The 19,950-nt window shown below is 44.9% G+C and overlaps 1 protein-coding gene across 1 annotated transcript in view; it reads right to left on the bottom strand.

Annotated features, from left to right (window-relative positions):
• Positions 1-19,950, bottom strand: part of PPEF2 (protein phosphatase with EF-hand domain 2) — a 93,737-nt gene that overhangs the window by 28,862 nt on the left and 44,925 nt on the right. Inside the window, exons 11-12 of the mRNA XM_029609819.1 lie at positions 7,247-7,389; positions 3,028-3,134 (exon numbers count right to left, since the gene is read on the bottom strand). Coding sequence (XP_029465679.1) covers positions 3,028-3,134; positions 7,247-7,389 — 250 coding nt within the window. The remainder of the gene's footprint in view (positions 1-3,027; positions 3,135-7,246; positions 7,390-19,950) is intronic.

Raw genomic sequence — 19,950 nt, forward strand, 5'->3', positions numbered from 1 at the left:
CCCTCCCAGTGAAGGTAGTGGATGTAAAAACAGTACAGAAGAAATGCCACACTAGGTCCAAAAACAGGTCTATTAAGCCCAGCATCCTGTCTATAATATTGGCCCGTCCATGGAGCCGATGTAATAAGCAGCACTAAGCCAACTGCAGGATTTTTACTTGCGTTGTACTGCAAGTTTTTTGGCACTAATGTAGCCCTGGTATGTAAAAAGGACTTTAGTGCCAAAAAAACACTAAAAAAAACCTCCCAACAGCAAGCTTAGTGTGAGTGCATGCAAATTGCAAGGTAATAGTCTAATTAGGTGTTATCCTGCAATGCAAGGAGGAGCGCTAGTGGGGAGGCTGCCTAGTGTGTCTCCTACTACCATGAGAAATTTAACGCCTGCATAGAGGCAGGCGATAAACTTCTCATGGGCTGGATTAGCAACTCCCTCTTTCCTCCCTGCGTAAAACTGCTCCCAACTGCTCAGGCACTCCAGGTCCTTTGGACCTCCCTCTCACTTCACTCCAGCGATATTTGTCCTCCTCCAAATCCATTATGCTCTCCTTGGGAAAAATAATCCTGCTATGGAACTTGAAAACAGTCCCCCTTCCCCTCCTGGGAGAGCTACTCCCTCACTGCTCTCTGATTGATCCTTTCATTGACTCATGTTAGTGGAAGGACCAATCCCCTTTTAAGAATTCTAAAAGAACAGCCTCTGAAAGGGGATTGGTGATGGAGTAGCGCTGCTGGGAGGAGTCTTTTCCGGCAGAGGGTACTGGGAGGAGAGGTGGGACGGCCTTCAGTTCTGTGGCATGGTTATTTTTTTCCAGGCAGAGTATAATGGGGTTGGAGAAGGATGACTACCACTGGACTAAGGTGGGAAGGAGGAATGGAGAATTTGGACCCGGAGTGCCTGGCCAGAGCTGGTAGCAATTTTATGTGTTGGAGAGGGAGGGAGAATTTGCCAGGACTGACCCACATGGTTGGCTAAGCCACATCAGGGAACTTTTTTTTTTTTTCAGAATGGATTGTCATGCAAAAAGGCCAAGGGTAAAAAAAAAATGCACTTTTTCAGTTTAATGTGCTTTTTTTTTTTTTGCACGTGATCTATTTGCATATCATTAGCTTGCTGCATCCTGCGGGGACCACCAATTTTAGCACGCACATAAAATAAAACCCATGCTAACAGCTAACTCCAGTTTTAGCACAGGTTTTATTACATTGGCCCACATGTCACAAGTATCCGGCAGGATCCCAAAGAACAGATCCAATCCTTCTTGCTTGCAACCAGCAGTGGCTTTCCCAACATTTCCCAACATTTCCCACAATATAAGAGGGTGTCCTTGTTCCCATTGGTTCTTTATACTGCTTTTCTGATTTGTTTCATGTCAGATGTACTTCTGGCACCTATCTTTTTTTTTAAGGTTCTTCCTGTCTTTATACGCGGTTTTATCTGTTGTGTAAATTCTTTTTCAGTCAGCGCATAGTTAAGCTCTGGAATTCTTTGCCAGAGAATGTGGTTATAGCAGTTAGTGTAACTGGGTTTAAAAAAGATTTGTATAAGTTCCTAGAGGAAAAATCCATAAACTTCTATTACGGTAATTAATAAGCAGTAGTAGCTTGTGATTTATCTAATGTTTGGGTACTTGCCAGGTACTTGTGACTTGGATTGGCCACTGTTGGAAACAGGATACTGGGCTTGATGGACCCTTGGTCTGACCCAGTATGGCATATCTTATGTTTTTATCTTATGCTCTTGTTTAAAAAAAAAATCTCTCTAAATATTTGTGACAGTCTGATACTCATGTTTATAGTTCACTCTATTTCAGGTATGTATGCTCTTATCTCAGGTATGTATGCTTGCTGCTGATTTTCACCTTTGTTGGGATCTGATTACAAGTTGTTTTAGATTGAAGTCCCTCTTGACGTAGCCCTAGTGAAACATGGTCCGTGAGAGGGGATTACATGTTAAGCCTTTCAATTTTTTGAACATGTCTTTGTCCTTAATAAATCATTGGATTATTTTCATATTTTAAGGATGGTTCTTGACTTATAAGATACACAACCTACCCCAAACGCCCCCTGCCCACGCCGAGCCTAAGTCCCGGGGCTTGCATGGAGGGGCGTGTCAGGGGGGGCGTGCCGGGAGTGATGCGGCATTTCGGGGGCGTGTCGGGAGTGATGTGGTGTTTCGGGGGCGTGTCTGGGGGCGTGGTTCCGGCCGGGGGCGTGACAGCGGCCCCTGGACCAGCCCCTGGATCTGAACATGGAGCACGGCAGCCGGCCCGGCGCGTGCAAAGTTACGCCTGCTTCAAGCAGGCGTAACTTTCGTGATAGAGGTAGGGGGGAGGTTTAGATAGGGCCGGGGAGGGGGGGGGTGGGTTAAGTAGGGAAAGGGAGGGGAAGGTGGGGGGAGGGCGAAGGAAAGTTCCCTCCAAGGTCGCTCCGATTTCGGAGCGGCCTCGGAGGGAACGGAGGCAGGCTGCGCGGCTCGGCGCTCGCAGGCTGACGATTTTGGGCAGCCGTGCGCGCGCCGACCCTGGATTTTAATGGATACACGCGTATCTATTGAAATCCTGCGTACTCTGCCGGTACGCGCAACTTGCTACTGCTCCTGTTGAGGAGCAAAAGGTAAAATAAAAAAAACGGGTAGCTAGGATAGGGGAAGGGGAAGGGATGTTAGAGTAGGGGTAGGGAAGTTCCTTCCCAGTTTGCTCCTTAATTGGAGCGGACTGGGAGGGATCTGAGGAAGGCTGTGATGCGTTGCCACGCAAAAATTGCATTATTCCACCCCCTTTGCGCACACTGTCCCAGATTTTATAACATGCATATGCTGGCATGTGCCAGCGCGCATGTTATAAAATCGCGCATCCATGTGTATGCGTCGGGTAGTGCGCGCACATGGACGAACGTGTGTATGTTTAAAAATCTACCCCTTTGTGTGAACTTTTCAGTAGAGTTTCTCCCATTTGGTGCTTCTTGGGAAAACAAATTTGTTGAAAATGATGTAATGTATGTTAAAATGTGGAGTTTTTTTCCCACTCACCAGTCTGATGCCTGTCATAGCACTTGAATGTGTTAATGAGTTCGGACTTGTGAGAAAACAATTTTTCCCTTAGAGCTTGCAAGGCTGACTCCTCCACTCTGCTAATTCTAGAAGAAAAATATATCTGAATAAACTACATTTAAACAATTTAAAAGAGTCTTTGCATATCTCTAGGTATGCTGGTGCATGCATGGTGTTCTAGTATGATTTTATTAATCTGATTCCTGCCAAGAAGTGTTATATGATGTTTTTATTAATGCAGAATTGGCTTCTTGAGCTAATGTTTCTGCTCTTATTTTATCCTCATCTCTTAATAAAGGTGAGATTGACCATCCTTTCTTCTCTGGGAATTATAATAAGCAAGAGGCTTGAGAGAATGTGAGAAATGAGAATCTAAATCCCTTAACAATGAGAACACTGACATACTTGCAGAGAGACACTGTTAAATCCTGCCTTATTACACTGAATTAATTAGTATGACTGAGTTGGTGCCAGCAGCACAAGGTATTCACATTTATTATTTATTTAAAAAGACTTATCATCCACACATATCACAAAGAATTTACAGCACAATACATAAAAAATATTCATTAAAAAATCATGAACACATAAAAAAAAGACAATAGCAAAAGAAAACAGTATACTCCAGCCTATCTGGAAGGGCTGGTTTAAAAAGGCAGATATGCGCATAGACCCACTGCTCTAACCTCTCTCCCCACTCCGGGACTGCGCCCTCTCTCAGGCTCACATTGAATATGTGCCTGCTTTTCCCAGAGGTGAAAAGTATACTTTTTTTTACAGAGCATATGCACTTTTCACAGCAGGCAAATGTAGATGTGCTGTTCCAGAGCAGGCATTCTTTTACCCGCAGAGAGGCTAGACTATATTCTAAAGCATACTGATCTTCACATCTGCAGGAAAAGCGTAAATTGTGAAATGATCCGATTTACTAAAGCTTTTTCCCTATTCTGGGGGTAATTTTCATAAGGTTTTTGAGAGGTGTTCCAAGGGGTGGGATTGAGGTGGAATCAGCATTTAAACGCAGTGGGGCGGATTTTCAGAACCCTGCTCGCCTAAATCCGGGTGGATTTAGGCGAGCAGGGCCCTGCGCGCCGGTGCGCCTATGTTCAATAGGCCTACCGGCGCGCGCAGACCCCGGGACTCGCGTAAGTCCCGGGGTTTTCCGAGGGGGGCGTGTCGGGGGCGGGCCCGATCCGCAGGGCGTGTCGGCAGCGTTTTGGGGGCGGGCCCGGGGGCGTGGTTATGGCCCGGGACGGCCCGGGGGCGTGGCCGCGCCCTCCGGATCCGCCCCCGGGTTGCGACTAGGCGCGCCAGCGGCCCGCTGGCACGCGGGGATTTACTTCTCCCTCTGGGAGGCGTAAATCCCCCAACAAAGGTGGGGGGGGGGGTTTAGACAGGGCCGGGGGGGGTGGGTTAGGTAGAGGAAATGAGGGGAAGGTGAGGGGAGGGCGTTAGAGGGGGTAGGCTGCGCGGCTCGGCGCGCGCCGGCTATACGGAATCGATAGCCTTGCGCGCGCTGATCCAGGATTTTAGCGGCTACGCACGTATCTACTAAAATCCCGCGTACTTTTTGCTTGCGCCTGATGCGCCAGCAAAAGTACGCCAAATCGCGCGGTTTGAAAATCTACCCCATACAGCCTGATTTTAAAAAGCATGTCCATGCTTAAAATTGGGATTTACATGTATAAATGCACTTTATCCGTGTAAGTGAGCTTTTGAAAATTGCTACAATACATGCCATTGAATTGTCCATAGGATGTTCACTTATACATGTACATTACATGTGAAAATGGCTTTTTAAACTTGCTACGATAGCATGTTACATTTACATGTGTAACTCCTTTTAATTTTCAGAACTATTTACATGTGTAAAATGCAGTTCTACATGCATAAATGTTCTTTTTGAAAATAAACTCAGGGGCTTAAGGCATAATAGGACGTGCAGAAATGATTTTGCACGTAGTTTTCTGTGAGCTGCAGGGAGGTAATCCCAGGGGAGGAGTTGGGGTGTGGAAATCATTCACATGCGTGCTTTAAATTTTTCAAAGCTTGTGCATCATCGTTCACCTGCTCTGTAACAGGTATAAATGCGTAGTGTCTATGCCACACAGAGGTGCTGCTAATTATCAAAGAGGACTTACCCTCATAAGTTTGTTTTGAAAATTAGGGCCTCCCGTGGACTTCATCCCCTACACAGGCTGTTATAAAATTTCTCTCTATGGGGGCAATTTTTCAAAGTCATTTACACACCTAAAACCCAGGTTTATGTGTGCAAATGGGCTTTTGAAAATTGCCTGGGTTTGTACGTGTAAAAGTACACACATAACTGTCTTCCGTATTTTTATGAGCACAAGAAATAGCTATCCTGGACCGGTGGGGGGGGGGGGGGGGTGGAGTTAGGGTGGGGAAATCATTTATGCCGTACTTTGCATTTTCCGAAGTACATGAGCAAATGTACCTGCACAATTTACTCCTGTTCTGAAGGCAATGTAAATGTTTGCCGCATAAGACCGTGCGAGCACAGTCCTAAATTTTCAAAGCGAATTGATGTGCATTAAGTCCAGTTTGAAAATTCGGGCTAAAGTCTACGAGTGCTTTCTACTCACAGACATTAGCCCTGTACATTGTTAGAAAATTGTGTTCTATGTGCCTAAGTTACTGTGCACAAGTTACACCTTGCTTGGAGCAGATATAATGTTGTGTGAGAATTCATACGCGTACTCCACCAATTAGCCAGGGGTCTTCAAAGCAAATCTATGCATGTAAATTCGCTTTGAAAACCTCAGTAAAGTCTGTGTGTATAATATACACATGGATTTTACCACTAAGGGGACTGATGCAATAAATGAGCTCGGAAAACGGGTGCTCAGTGTTAAGCATCTGTTTTCCTAGTGTGCCCAGTTCCTTCTCCTGGGTGCGTGTTTCAGTATTTAAATGAGGGGTCACACTGCCAAGAAAGCGCTAGGGACAAATGTGCGCCCCTAATGCCTCCTTGGCAGTGGGCACCCAGGAGAGATGGCTGACAACGGGTTAGGAAAAAGGACGCTCAATTTTATGAGCGCCTGTTTTCCTAACCTGCCCGCCGGCACTTTTTAATTTTAAACCTATTGGTTCCTCCAACTTAATATCACCACAATATTAAGTCAGAGGATGTACAGAAAAGTAGTATTTTCTGCTTTTCTGTACATTTTTTTGGGCTGCTCCGAAATTAACGCCTGCTCTGGGAAGACATTAACTTCTGAGTGTAAAAATGTGTGGGTCAGGCGCACTTTTTTTTTTTTTTTTTTAGATCTGGGGAGAATAATTATTAATAGCCTCATCAACATGCATTTGCATGTGATGAGTGCTATTAGTTTCGCGGGGAGTTGGATGCGCATTTTGGACGCGCTAATCCCCTTATAGCATAAGAGGTTGTGGACACACATCCAAAACACATGTCCAATCAAAGGTAAAAGAGTGTGCTCGGCTGAATGCACTGGTTTTCATCAGCTCCTCTGTGGGTTATTTGCAAATTACCCTCTGTGTCCATGGGAAAAAGCTTATTAAATGAGGGCCTTAATTAAAATTCCTAATGGACAATTTTGGGTGGAGCACCACGAGGAGTGTCAAAGGAAATTGAATCAAGCATCAAATAACTCTAAAAAGCAATGCAAATATGCATTTTTTAGTGACCACCATACAGATGATGCAAATTATATATATAGAGAGAGAGAGACTTTGTTTTCAATTCCTTGATAAATAATCCACTGATTTACATCAACTTTGAGAACTGAAAATCAGAGAATGAGAGCAGGATTGAAGTCACTCTTACACCTTATTGCAGTTTTTCTTTAAGTTTTTTTTATATATAACATGTCTTAGGCACTTACAATCCTTTATTTCATACTTATTGTTCAGATACTGTTGTTATCCTAAGCATATTTCTTTTGTTAATCCTTTTTATGTATAAAATAAGTATAATTGAATCCAAAGTGCATTAAATACTTTAGGTTAATTCTGCATTTCCCTGATTGCTTTTAATAAATATATCTTAATTACTTTTACAATTATAGTTTCACTCTTAAATGATAGGTAGGTAATATAGGTTGCTTTCAAGGGTTGTTTGTATATTCTTGCAGATAGGATTATAGCGTGATCTAGAGCTCTCATGTCATACTATATCCATCTCATCTACTTATCCAAAGCTGAAAAGTCATACCTTTGAGTCATGGTCAATTTATTTGTTGTTTTGCTAGCTTGGTACTGCACAAAATGAGGAACCAGATCAGGCCCCAATTTAACATAAGCTCCTCTGTTACTTCCAACTTCATAGTAATTGGAGGCTGAAAAAATAGTCAGTACCTACACACAAAAACAAAAGGAAAAAGGAAACTGTGTATTCAGCATAATCAATGCCTGAGGCTTAGGGTTGCCAACTGGCTCCAGAGTTTCAGGACAGGTTGACCCAGTCCTAGTTTTATCCCATTGCATGTTGGGACATTTTCTGATTTCCCTATTATATTCCCTAAGAAAAGCAAGACTAGAAGTATCTGCATGCAGGTGTGTAAAACCAGGACTGGATCAACCTGTCCTGAAAATCTGGAGCCAGTTGGCAACCCAACTGAGGCTTGGGATGTGGATACCAAGAACCAGCTATCTATTGCAGAATTTAAAGGGCTTTTTTTTTTTTTTTTAATTATTGAACTGCTAACCACTATGCCCTTGCAAACTGTGGATATGTTTTATATAAACGTGAAGAAGAGTGAATTAGAGGTCCTCTCCATTTTGGGATATCTATCTAAAGAATTCTTTATTGTTATACTTTCTAAGCTTGCAAAGTATCACTACCTGCTATCACATGAATGCTCACATAATGATTGTATTTATTTAGGGATCTTATATAGTGACCTTACAAGGGTTTCACAGTAAGGTGAATAGTGTACCAGTTTACCAAAAGCCATTAATTATTGGGGACAGTAATTTGGAAAAGACGGGGGTCTTTGAGTTTGGTCCTGAAAGCAGAAAGAGGGGTAGTGACCTGGACACGTGAGAGAAGTACGTTCCAGACAGCAGGTGCCAGGATGGAGAAAGCTAAGAAGTTATCTAGTAGGAGGGACAGAGAAGAAAGTGAAGAAAATGAGGCATACTGTAATGGAGAAGAGCAGTAGAAAGGTAGGTAAGAACAAAACCATACATTTCTGAGTGAGAATGAGAAGTTCAAATATGACATAGTATATAACAGGGAACCAATGTCAGGCTTAAAGCAAAGGAATAATATGGGACGTGGAAGAATAGATGTTTAGAAGTTTTTTAAAGAAGTTGTAAATGGATGAAGTATAGCATTAGGGAGGCCAACAAGATTGCTGTTACAGTAGTTCATCTGAAAGGATAAGAGAGCATAGTGTAGAACTTAGCAGATTTCAAAAGTAAGGAAAGAGCACATTTTATAAATATCATAAAATTGGTAGTGTAGAAAGGAACACAGGATGATAGGGTCGGAGAAGAGAGATAGAAATAGATTAGTAATGACAGCAAGACTGTCAGCAAAGTCATTCCGAGGAACAGGAATTGTGTCTTTGGTAAGGAAGTCAAAGGGAAGACTTTGAACATGAAAAGACACTAGAAAATAGAGAAATTCAGTTTAGTAGGATTAAGTGCCAGAAAACAAGGATGAATCCAAGTAGTTTCAGCAGAGAAACAAAAAGAGATCAGAGGAGAAATAGTAAAGGAAGAATGAAAAAAGTAAATCAATCTGTCTCATCAGCAAAAGAATGATATGAAAGCCCAAAGGAGGAATTGAGGGCATCTAAAGAGTAGGACAGTAATGACAGCAGAAAAAGATCAAATGGAAGGGATGTGCAGAAGAAAAAAATTTGTTTTGGTTCGTTTTTTTTCATTTCGTTGGGACCCTAATTCATTTCATTAGTTTCATAGCAAAAAAAGCTATTTGTTTATTAGTTTCATTCATTTTTCATTTGCCATTAAAGTCAATGGGAGAAGTATTTGCAACCTATTTTTGGCTGCAGAATTGGGGTTTTCTTATCAATTCGGATGAAACTTCTGGGAGCAATCATCAGAACAGGAAAAGAGCTCCAAGGTACTTAGACTGTGGCAAAGTGGCACCAAAGTGGCATGAATAGCCTAAGGCACTGTAAAGGGGCAAAGGGGTACCAGGAGTGGCAAGAGTGCTTTAACAGAGGTGCAAAGCAGCAGCGAGAGTGTCAAAAACACACCACAGCTTCAAAAGAGAGCACCAATAACAGTTTCATGAACCCTCGAAGGCAGCACGAGAGGCAAAGTGGCAAGACAAGTGGCATCAACATCCTACAGCACAATGAAGGGGGAACATAGCAAGCAGAAAGGGTGTCAGAAAAAACCACAAGTCCCAATAAAGGGACAAAGCAGAAAGACTAGCACCAACACACTGAAGAACCATGACAGTGGCAAGAACACCACAAGGAGTAGAGTTGTCTGGGGTATGGCAGCAAGGCAGAGTGGAGGTAGTCTAGTCCCTGTGGTGTTGATAAGAGCAAGACAGGCTAGTCCCTTTGGTGTTGATAGGGGCAAGACAGGATGGCAGAGTGGGGGTAGTCTAGTCCCTGTGGTGTTGATAAGAGCAAGACAGGCAGACACAGTGGAGGTAGTCAAGTCCCTGTGGTGTTGATAGGGGCAAGACAGGCTGGCAGAGTGGAGGTAGTCAGGTCGCTGTGGTGTTGATAGGTGCAAGACAGGCTGGCAGAGGAGAGGTAGTCAAGTCTCTGTGGTGTTGATAGGGGCAAGACAGGCTGGCAGAGTGGAGGTAGTCAGGTCGCTGTGGTTTTGTTAGGGGCAAGACAGGCAGGCACAGTGGAGGTAGTCAAGACCCTCTGGTGTTGATAGGGGCAGGTCAGGCTGGCACAGTGGAGGTAGTTTTCCTCCTTTCTCAAGTTTATTGTAAACCGGCGTGATGTGCTTGCACGAACACCGGTATATTAAAAGCTGTTAAATAAATAAATAAATAAATAAAAATAGTCTAGTCCCTGTGGTGTTGATAGGGGCAAGACAGGCTGGCACAGTGGAGGTAGTCTAGTCCCTGTGGTGTTGATAGGTGCAAGACATTGTGGCAGAGTGGAGACTCTTAGCAGTGGATATCTCGGCTCTTGTATCGAAGAACGCAGCTTTCGAGGCCTGAATGCCCTCCCCAGACAGAACATGGAAAGGGAGCTGGCACCACCTCCTTTTCCTCTCCGACTACGACCTCAGATCAGACATGGTGACCCGCTGTACTGACAGAAGGGCACCACCAGGAAGATGAACTTGATCTAGTTCTTCATCATTCAGTTGATTACTGCTGCCATACTCGCAAGGTGGGGCGAGAAACAGATGGAACTGCATCTCTTAGCAGTGGATCTCTCGGCTCGTGCATCGATGAAGAATGCAGCTTACGAGGCCTTGACACATTCCCTGGACAGAATGCAGAAAGGGAGTCACGCCACCTCCTTTTCCTCTCCGATTACGACCTCAGATCACACGTGGCGACCTGCTGAATTTTAGCATATTTTAGGCACTTGTATTGACGTAAGGGCTGGACAGACAGGCACAGCGGTTGAGGTCAGGCCCTTGTAGTGACTTAAGGGCTGGACAGACAGTCACAGCAGTTGAGGTCAAGCCCTTGTAGTGACATAAGGGCTGGACAGACAGGCACAGCGGTTGAGGTCAGGTACATGTGCTGATATTATCTGCAGCATATGAGGCAGTTGGAACTGCTGCAAGGCTTTAATTTGCTTTTATTCACCTTGCCATTCACAGGGAAAATCTGGAAACCCAAGCAAAGGCATGTTTATTTTCAAAAACACTCGCATTTCCATTAACTCTGGTGCCAGCCTTGAGCGACGAGGGCTCATGATATCCCCTGTCATTGAAAATACACATTCACTGGGCACATTGGTTGGTGGGTAGGACAGATATTGCTGAGCCACTTTGGCTAGGTGTGGCCAGACAGTGGACTTGTGTGCCCAGTATGCCAGCGGATCTGTCTCCATGTCTTCAGTGGGCTTTGTGAGATACCATGTCACTGACATTTGTGCTGGTGTCTCCTTTGCTTGAGTGGGCTCAGATTCCTTCTTTCCAGCTACTTTCGCTCTAGCCCGTGCCAGAAGAAATGATTTTTTATGGGCAACATGGCTTTGGTATACTGAAGTGGAGGAGGAAGTACTAGCTGTCACTGACAGAGTGCTGCTCCTGCTTGGGCTTGCACTACTCTCTGAAGTGCCCAGTGTTTCCTCCTCTGCTTCATGCCTAATCTGTCTCTGCCTATGGCGCTCCTCTTCACAGACCTTTTCTAACAGCATGTTCTGCACAATGTGAAACAATGCAAAGGCATGTTTATTTTAAAAAATACTAGCATGTCTGTATGTCCTCTGTGGGCTCAGAGATACCGTGTCACTGACCTTTGTGCTGGTGTCTCCTTTATTTGGGTGGGCTGAGAGTCACTCAGGCCAGCTGCTTTCTGTCTAGCCCATAGCAGAACAGATGATTCTTTATGGGCAACATGCCTTTGAAGTACTGAAGTGGAGGAGGAGGTACTAGCTGTCACTGACAGAGTGCTGCTCCTGCTTGGGCTAGCACAACTCTCTGAAGTGCCCGCTGTTTCCTACTCTGCTTCATGCCTAATCTGTCTCTGCCTATGGCACTCCTGTTCACAGACTTTTACTAACAGCAGGTCCTTCACAAATAACAGACAATTGGACTGTAGGACAAGTTTCCCTTTCACATGGGGATCACAAATTGTGGCGAGCATGTATGTGTGGTGTTTTGTTAAAGGTCCTAATCTCTCTTGCACCTGCTTCTGCAAAAGGTCCAGATAACACAGCACCTCTTCTGTCATTCCCTCTTCCTGTTTAAAGCCCTCCAAATTTTCCACCAGAATATTAACTATAGGGATGATGTCAGCTAAGGAGGCACTTCTGGAACACAGCTCCTCCATGGCATCCTTGAAGGGCTACAGGATTTTTACCAGCTGACTCATGACTAACCAATCATGATGCCCTAGGGGACTCTGCACACCTATGTCCATTTCCACAGAAAGTTCATGAAGGGGTGTCTGCTGCTCCACTAACCTTTGCAGCATCATATAGGTGAAATTCCACTGGGTGTCAATATCTTGAATGAGAAGCTTGTGAGGCATCCCTAAATCAGTCTGCTTTTGACGGAGAACCTGCCCCGCCTTCACACTTCTGTGGAAGTGCGCTGTTATGTTCCTGCACTTGTGTATTATGCCCTGCATGTATTTATTCTTTTGGTGCTTGGACTCTAACTCCAGAGCTGACTTCACTACCAGGTGCAGAGTGTGTGCAAAACATTGGATGTTCTAAAAGCCCCCTTCAGATATTGCCTTTACCATGTTTGCATCATTGTCTGTGACAAAGAATCCTGCCTGAATATTCCTGTCTCTCCGGTCTAGCTGCATTTGTCTGATGCATGCTAGAATATTGGCTGAGGTATGGGCCTCATCTGTCAGGTGGGTGTGCAGTAAAGCCCACCTGCATCTTGATACTTGTTCATTAATAGAGCTGCTGCCTGCCCCTGCCTCAGCCAGGTCCCACAAGTGTGCTGTCAGGGAGAGGTAAGAGTGTGAAGCATTCATTTCGGTCCAGATATCGCAGGTGAAATGCACACTCCTCTGCCTTAGCTAGCAGCACTTGGATGCGACTGAGACACTGGTTGTACAGGCTGGCGATGACCTTTCTGCTAAATGTGGTTCTGGAGGGGACTTTGTAATTTGGAGCTAAGACCTGCAGCAAACGCTTGAAACCCACATTCTCCACTACCTGCAAGGGCTGGTGATCAAGGGTTCCTGGTTACAACTTTTGAGGCTCCCTGCCTCCTTCCCTGGGATAGCACTACCGAACACCACCCCATTTCCTCCATGGTGGGTTGTTGCTTCTGACGCATGGCAGGGGGCTGCTGGCTTGCCACCTGACTGCTAGAAGGGGCTGAGGGCGTGTGATGACTCTGTTCCTTTTCAACCACTTTACGCTGCCTGGAAAAAGGGGTCCCCTGACTGGTACTGCCATCATCCCCAGATGTCAGTACTGTTGGGTGTTGCTTCTGCATATGATGCATCATTCTAGAATTAGTTAGATGCCCACTTGCTTGCCTCTGCTAATATCCCTGGCAAAGTAATTACAATGAGCAAAACGCGGGTCCTCCCTCACTTTAAAGTGGCTCCAGATCACAGATTTCTTTCGTGATCCCTTCTCTATAGCCTTTGGGGTGGATGCTGGCATTGGAGAAGCAATGCCAGGGGCATCAGTCACACTCTGTGCCTGCGTTGACTGCTGTTCTGCCTCATCATCATCAGTTTCCTTTCTCTCCTTCAGCACTGAAGTGGAGGCTAAGACAGAACTAATTAATCCTCCTAAACCTTCTTCAGATATTAATTCTTCCATTTCTGATGAAGGGAATCCTATACAAGATGATTCTTCAATGGAATCAGATTCAAACAGTGTCTGCGCTTCATTGTCAGTGTTAACTAGAGTCTGCTGTCGCACTGCTGCTTTTGGGTCTCGCTCTTTTGTCTTGGATGGCTCAGCCTCCCCTTCCCTCACCTCCAAAACAACAGGGTCAGAAACAGGTAGTGGTGGTGCATCATGTTTAAATTTAATTTTTTTCTGGATGGAACTGCCTGCCCCTCCAGAGATTTTAGATTGGAACAGGTCTAATTTTAACTTTAATGGGGGACTGCCTTTTGAAGTGCCTCCTCTGCCAGTGCCAATCACTCGACCACCTCTATCTTTCTCTGACATCATGGATTTAATGTCACTGCTTACTAGGGATTTCAATTAAAAGGATTATTTCTTTATTGGTGACTGAACACCTCGGTACCAATATATGTGAGTGTGGAAATCTTCACACACACACAGACACACAGTACAGTGTCTTGCTGTACACTACAAATGAGACTGCTTTGTGTGCACAAAAACTGAAACTCCAGAGAAAACACTGAAAGCCTCAGCCTGACTACTCCTGCTGTGAGTCTGCAAGCCAGATTCCTACAGAGCTCACTGTGATGCTGCTTGAAGTTGTTGTACAATGAATGCCCACTACCAGACAGCCACTGCAAATATTTTGCTGTCTCCCACCCACACCACCCAAACCCTGCCTGCAACCTACCCCAGGGGGGTAAGATCAGCAGCAAAATTCCACTGCTGGCAGCTTGCCTCAGTGGGTGAGACAGAGAGACAGTCTGAGTTCAATTAAAAAAAAAAAAAGTACAGTAAAAAAAAAAAGCCTGGCTGCCTGGCAGGCATAGCAGCAAAACAGAACAAATATCTTTTTCAGCAATAGCAAATTGTAGCAATAGCAACTGAATGAAGAATAAATATATTTTTCAGCAGTAGCAAATTGTAGCAATAGCAATTGAATAAAGATTTGAGACACTCTGAGAGAGCTCAAACAGGAAACAACCTTCTCAGATAGAACCCAAGAAGAAAGTGCACTATGGTATACTTGCTCAAGGTAGAAAATACAGCAGGAACAGCATCACAGAGCAATGATTGGCTGAATTAGAAAAATGCTTTGCTCTGATACGTTTGCTTTCTGGTCGCCTTGCCAACCTGTCTGATCCACTCTATGACAGGGCTGTGAGATCACTTATGAGTCACAGGAAAGGGCTGGTTGCTATGGATACTCCCACATGATCTTCTCCTACTGCAAAAGGCTGATAAGAAAGCACTGTGAACCAAACAAATGAAACTAATATGATCTGTTTCATTCATGGGGACTCGCATTTGTTTTGCGGATCCGCGAATCAAACAAATAGTGACCTATTTGTTGCAGATGCCACATTAATTGAAAACACATGCACATTCCTACCAAATGGTCCATCCAGTCTGCCCAGCAACTTTTGTAAGGTAGTTGTTGCGCGCCCCGTCCGCGTCTGGCCCGCGCACGGGCCTGCTCACCTCTCTGGCTCCTCTGCAGGTCCCTGGTCGGCCTCCCCAGTGGCAGCCGCGAGCTCCTCCAAGCCACGGCGTCCCACGGTGGCGGTTGCCAGGCCTTCCACTGTGCACCAGGCCTCATGCCAGAGTTCGGCATCTTCCATGGCGTTGGCCTCGCCCCTGCATGTGCACGGACCGCCCGGCCTAGGGCGGGTCCTAGCTCCACGGCACGCCCTAATTGAAGGAACTACTTAAGGAAGTCGCTGCCTGCACTTCCTTGCCTTGGCAATCGGGTTGGCATTGCATTGTGTGCTTGATTGTCACTGCGTACTAAGCCTTGTTCCAGTCTTGTTCCAGTCTCATTCCATCCTTGTTCCTGCATCCTACTCTTCCAGCTTTGTTCCTGCATCCTACTGTTCCAGCGTCCCTCTGTTCCTGCGTCTGTCCGTCTCCCAGGTAGTACCCTCGGACTGTCTCTCTGGTACTGACCTCGGCCTGTTCCTTGACCTCTCTGTCTGCTTCCTGCCTCCTGACCTCTGCCTGCCTTGTGACCTCGTCTGACTCTGGAACCTGACCTCTGCCTCATTGACTACTCCTCGGACTGACTCCCGATTCTGACCTCTGCCTTATTGACCACGCCTCCTGATTCTGGCTCTGTCCCTTGCCTTGTCATCGCATATGCTGTTCTGGTGTTCCTTGCTCCATCAGACCTAAAGCCTCGAGTCCGACCGCGCTCCCTTGCTGTCTGTGGGCACGCCTGTCTACTACCTCTCCAAGAGACCCTGTGAGGCCCACCTAAGTCCAAGCGGCCCGGGTCCCTACGGGCTCCACCCGGGGGGACCGCAGGCTTCCAGTGGTGAAGCTCATCCTAACCTCTGTCTCCTCCAGTGCTCTGCCCCCTGGGGGCAGGTGTTTCCTGGTCCCTACCAGGGAGCCATTCTCCACTGCTCCAGGACAAGGGTCCACCCCTGAGCGCAACAGTAGTAACTGTTGTTCAGTGCAGGTTACCCTCAAGCCTTATGTTAAGAGTCGTAATGTTAACAATCAAAACCAAGCAACTGCCAAATCCATAAAAAAGTTACTGCTAACAACATTTTTACAGGGTGAGCAGCCTTCTTGATAATTCAGGCAATCTGTTGGTTGAATGTGCTTTGCTTTTGGACTTGGTTGGAGAAGCAGTCCTGCACTTCTTCCTTGATATCTGCATATTAGTACCCTGGATTGTAAAAGTCAGGGCCCAGCATTGGTTGGCATCTGAATCCAATTCTCCTTCCTCCTCCCAACATCAAAGCAGAGAGCAATGCCGCAATTGTGTCAAAATAATGTAAGCTTTCTATAAGGGGGTTGCAGCTGCCACTCCATGCTGGTTATCCCCTCATGCACCCTTCTCTTAATTTCCAACCTCTAGCCTTTAGGGATCCACAGTGTTTATCCCATTCCTTTTTAAAATTTGTTTACTGTTTTTGTCTACACCCCCTCTTCCGGAAGGGCATTCTAGGTGTTCACAACCCTCTCGGTGAAGAAATATTTCCTCACATTGGCTCTGAGTCATCCCCCCTGAAGTTACATATTATGACCCCTAGTTCTACTGTTTGCTTTTCAAGGGAAAAAGTTCAAGGAGCATGCATCATTAAAACCTTTTAGGTATCTGAAGGTCTGTATCATATCTCCCCTGCACCTCCTCTCTTCCAGGTACACACATTCAGATCCTTGTGGTTCTCCTCATAAGTCTTCTGATACAGACTCCACACCATTTTGGTGGCCCTTCTCTGGACATCCTCCGACTTATCTCTATGCTTTTGGAGATATGGGCTCCAGAACTGAACACAGTACTCCAGGTGAAGCCTCACCAAGGACCTGTGCAAGAGCATTATCAACTCCTTTTTCTTACTAGTGTGACTGGACTTTGCCTTCATTAATATTTCCCTAAGATTTTCTAGCTAAGGATAATAGGAGGGGTTTTGTATTTTATAATTCCTCTCATTGCTGTATCCCACCTTTTTGGGGGTATGGAATCTAGAGTATATAATCCCCTGGAGCATGCTCAGTGTGTTAGTGGAAAGGGGAAGCTGAAGAGTTGGTGAGCAGAGCAGCTAGAGGTTCCAAAGGATCTCAAGCAGGTTGCTGAAGGAGTAGGAGATCCCCTAGGATTTCAGCTAAGGAGAAAGAAATCCTTCAGGATTTCAGTCATTATGGAGAATTTTTAATCCCTCCTCCCCCCCCCCCCCAAGGATCTTTAGGAGGAGAATGGAGTTTGAGATTCTTCACAGGGTTTCAACTGAATATTGACTGATAGGGATTTGTATTCATTTTAAACAAAATAGATAATGGCAACAAAACTGACTTTTTCATCTTGTTTCGGGAGCGCCACGAAATGAAAGAAAAAATGACAAAATTTAGTAAAAATTAGTATTTCACGTTAATGTGCATTAATGGGACTTAATGCACGCTAACTGAAAATGTTAGCAATCAGTTAAAAAGTGTCAGTTGGCGGAGCAGTTTGTTAGCTAGAGTTACGGTTCTGCATTCCCATAGTTACTTGTTTGTGTTGTCAAGTTTGCAAGATGGTGTTTATTGGGGCTTGGCCAGTGCCTGGTAACAAATGTAAACAACAAGTGATATAATAATAAGACCATCAAGTTCTAGTCAGCAAAAGCATGTAATGTAAATGCATATTTTGAATTCACCAATCTTTGTATTTTAGGAAAGGGGCCTTGGCATTTTGGGATATGCATAATTTTAATACCCCTGGTGTCTGTGTGTTTGGGTGGGGGAGGTGGTAACTGGTGACAGGGGAAGTGACTGGGGTGAATGTATGGGCTGACAGGTGGGAGAGAGACTGGTTGGAGTGGTGAATGGTGAGAGAAAGGCAGCCTGGTGTGTGGGGGTGACTTGTGAGAGGGGGAATGATTAGTGTCTTTATGTTGTGTCAGGTGGGGGAGAAAGACTGGTTGAGGTGGTGATTGGTGAGAGAGAGGCATCTTGGTATGTGGGGGTGACTGTATGGGGTAACAGATGGGAGAGAGACTGGACGAGGTGGTAACTGGTGAGAGAGAGGCAACCTGGTGACTGGTGATAGGGGGAGTGTCTAGAGTGACTGTATGGGGTGATGTGGGAGAGAGAGGCAGCCTGATGTGTGTGTGTGTGTGTAGGGGGAGGGGTGACTGGAGTAACTGTATGGGATGATAGGTCACCCCACACACACCAGGATGCCTCTCTCTCTCCAGTCACCACCCAACCATTCTCTCTCCTATCTGTCTACCATACATTCACCCAAGTCACTTCCCCTCTCACCAGTCACCCCACCATACAAATACACAGACTCACACCAGGGGAATTCAAAGTATGCATGTCCCAAAATGCCAGGGCCCCTTTCCTAAAATACAAAGGGATTGGTGAATTCTAAATATGCATTTGCATTACATGCTTTTGTTGACTAAAACTTGATGCTATTATTATATTACTTGTTTATTTACACTTGTTACCAGGCACTGGCCATCCCCCCACAAATGCCACCTAGCAATCATGGCAACACAAACAAGTAACTAAGGAGACAGCCAATGGGAATGCAGAACCATACCTCTAGCTAACGAATTACTCCTGAATTGACACTTTTTAATTGATTTGTAACATTTTCTGTTAGTGCACACTAAGTCCTGTTAGTGTGCACTAACTCTGAAATTAGAGAAATCCAGAAAAAACACTCCCCAGCTCATTTTATAAACAATATCAAACAGATAATGACCTGAAACGAAAACATGAAAAAAAATCCATGCATATCTCTATTGACTCTGCTCATCATTTTTCATATTCGGATACAGATGGACTTCTGAATAAGATTTTTGGACTTTGAACTTGATTAGTCTGAAGGGAAGGGCATACCCCAATTATCCCAAAGGATTGGTGCAAGGATCTTGTTGCCTGAGCAACTTGAAGAAGCAAAGGTAAGAAGAAATTGAGATATTTTTGAGATAAGGATTCAAGGGGCTAACCTCTTTTGAGAATTTTCCCAGTTGAGAAAGACGTGGAAGAGTTTGACCAAAATAGAGTTTTGGATGCTTTTGTATTTGGGGATTGTTACCCTGCAGTTTGTGTCTAGGAATATTTTTCTACTTTTTGATAGCTTTTTTGCTGGAACCCCATTTCAGTTACCCAACATTACAGGATGAGAACCTTTTCTCCATGGATATTGGTGCAAGGAAAGTAAGAAGAGAACTAACACATAAGATGGACAAATTGACAATAATGTTAATTGCCATCATATTACTGATGCTGTTTTTGAATTTTGGTATTGTGGCCTGGATCATCCTGTTTTTTTTCTACCAGTTCACCCTTTTTTGTCCTACTAGGTGACAGATAGACCCCTTTGTTCCTCTGGTTTCTCCCAATTGTTGTGATTTTGGCTTCCTTGCTATTGTTTTTCACTATTTGGCACCTTCTGGAGAGTTTTGAGTTTAATTGTGAAATCATCACAGAGGTGGTAATAGACAACACCAGGGGCCCAGGAAGAGAAATCTTCCTCCCGATCTGGACCTGAACCCAGACCTAGTCTAAGATAAAGCACCAAAATAGGGGAATGGCTACACTAGTTATTCCTTTCTCTATGCAGCCCTGCATTCTTCTGGCTTTAGCTATCGTCTTGTGACTATGGATAAAAAAAAGGCAGGGGTGCAAGGACAATATTCTGGGATATACCTATCAAGAAAGGGGATTTGGGAGAGAAAGAGTTGCTAATTAATACATTCAAGGAATGATCTAACTAATACGAGTAGAAGCAGGAATGTATAGAGCCAGAAAACCTCAAACCATGAAGTGTAGACAGAAGGATCTGATGGTCAACAGTATTAAAGGCTGCTGACATCTCTAAGAGGAGGTGGGTAGAATGTTGCAGACTGGTAAAGATGATTAAAGATATGGAAAACAAATAGTTCAGTGGTGTGATGAGATTTGAAGGCAAGATTAAAGGATTCAAGAGCTTTGGTTGAGTGGAGAAAATCAATGG

This window comes from Rhinatrema bivittatum, chromosome 1, assembly GCF_901001135.1.
Source record: "Rhinatrema bivittatum chromosome 1, aRhiBiv1.1, whole genome shotgun sequence".
Classification (NCBI taxonomy): Eukaryota; Metazoa; Chordata; class Amphibia; order Gymnophiona; family Rhinatrematidae; genus Rhinatrema; species Rhinatrema bivittatum.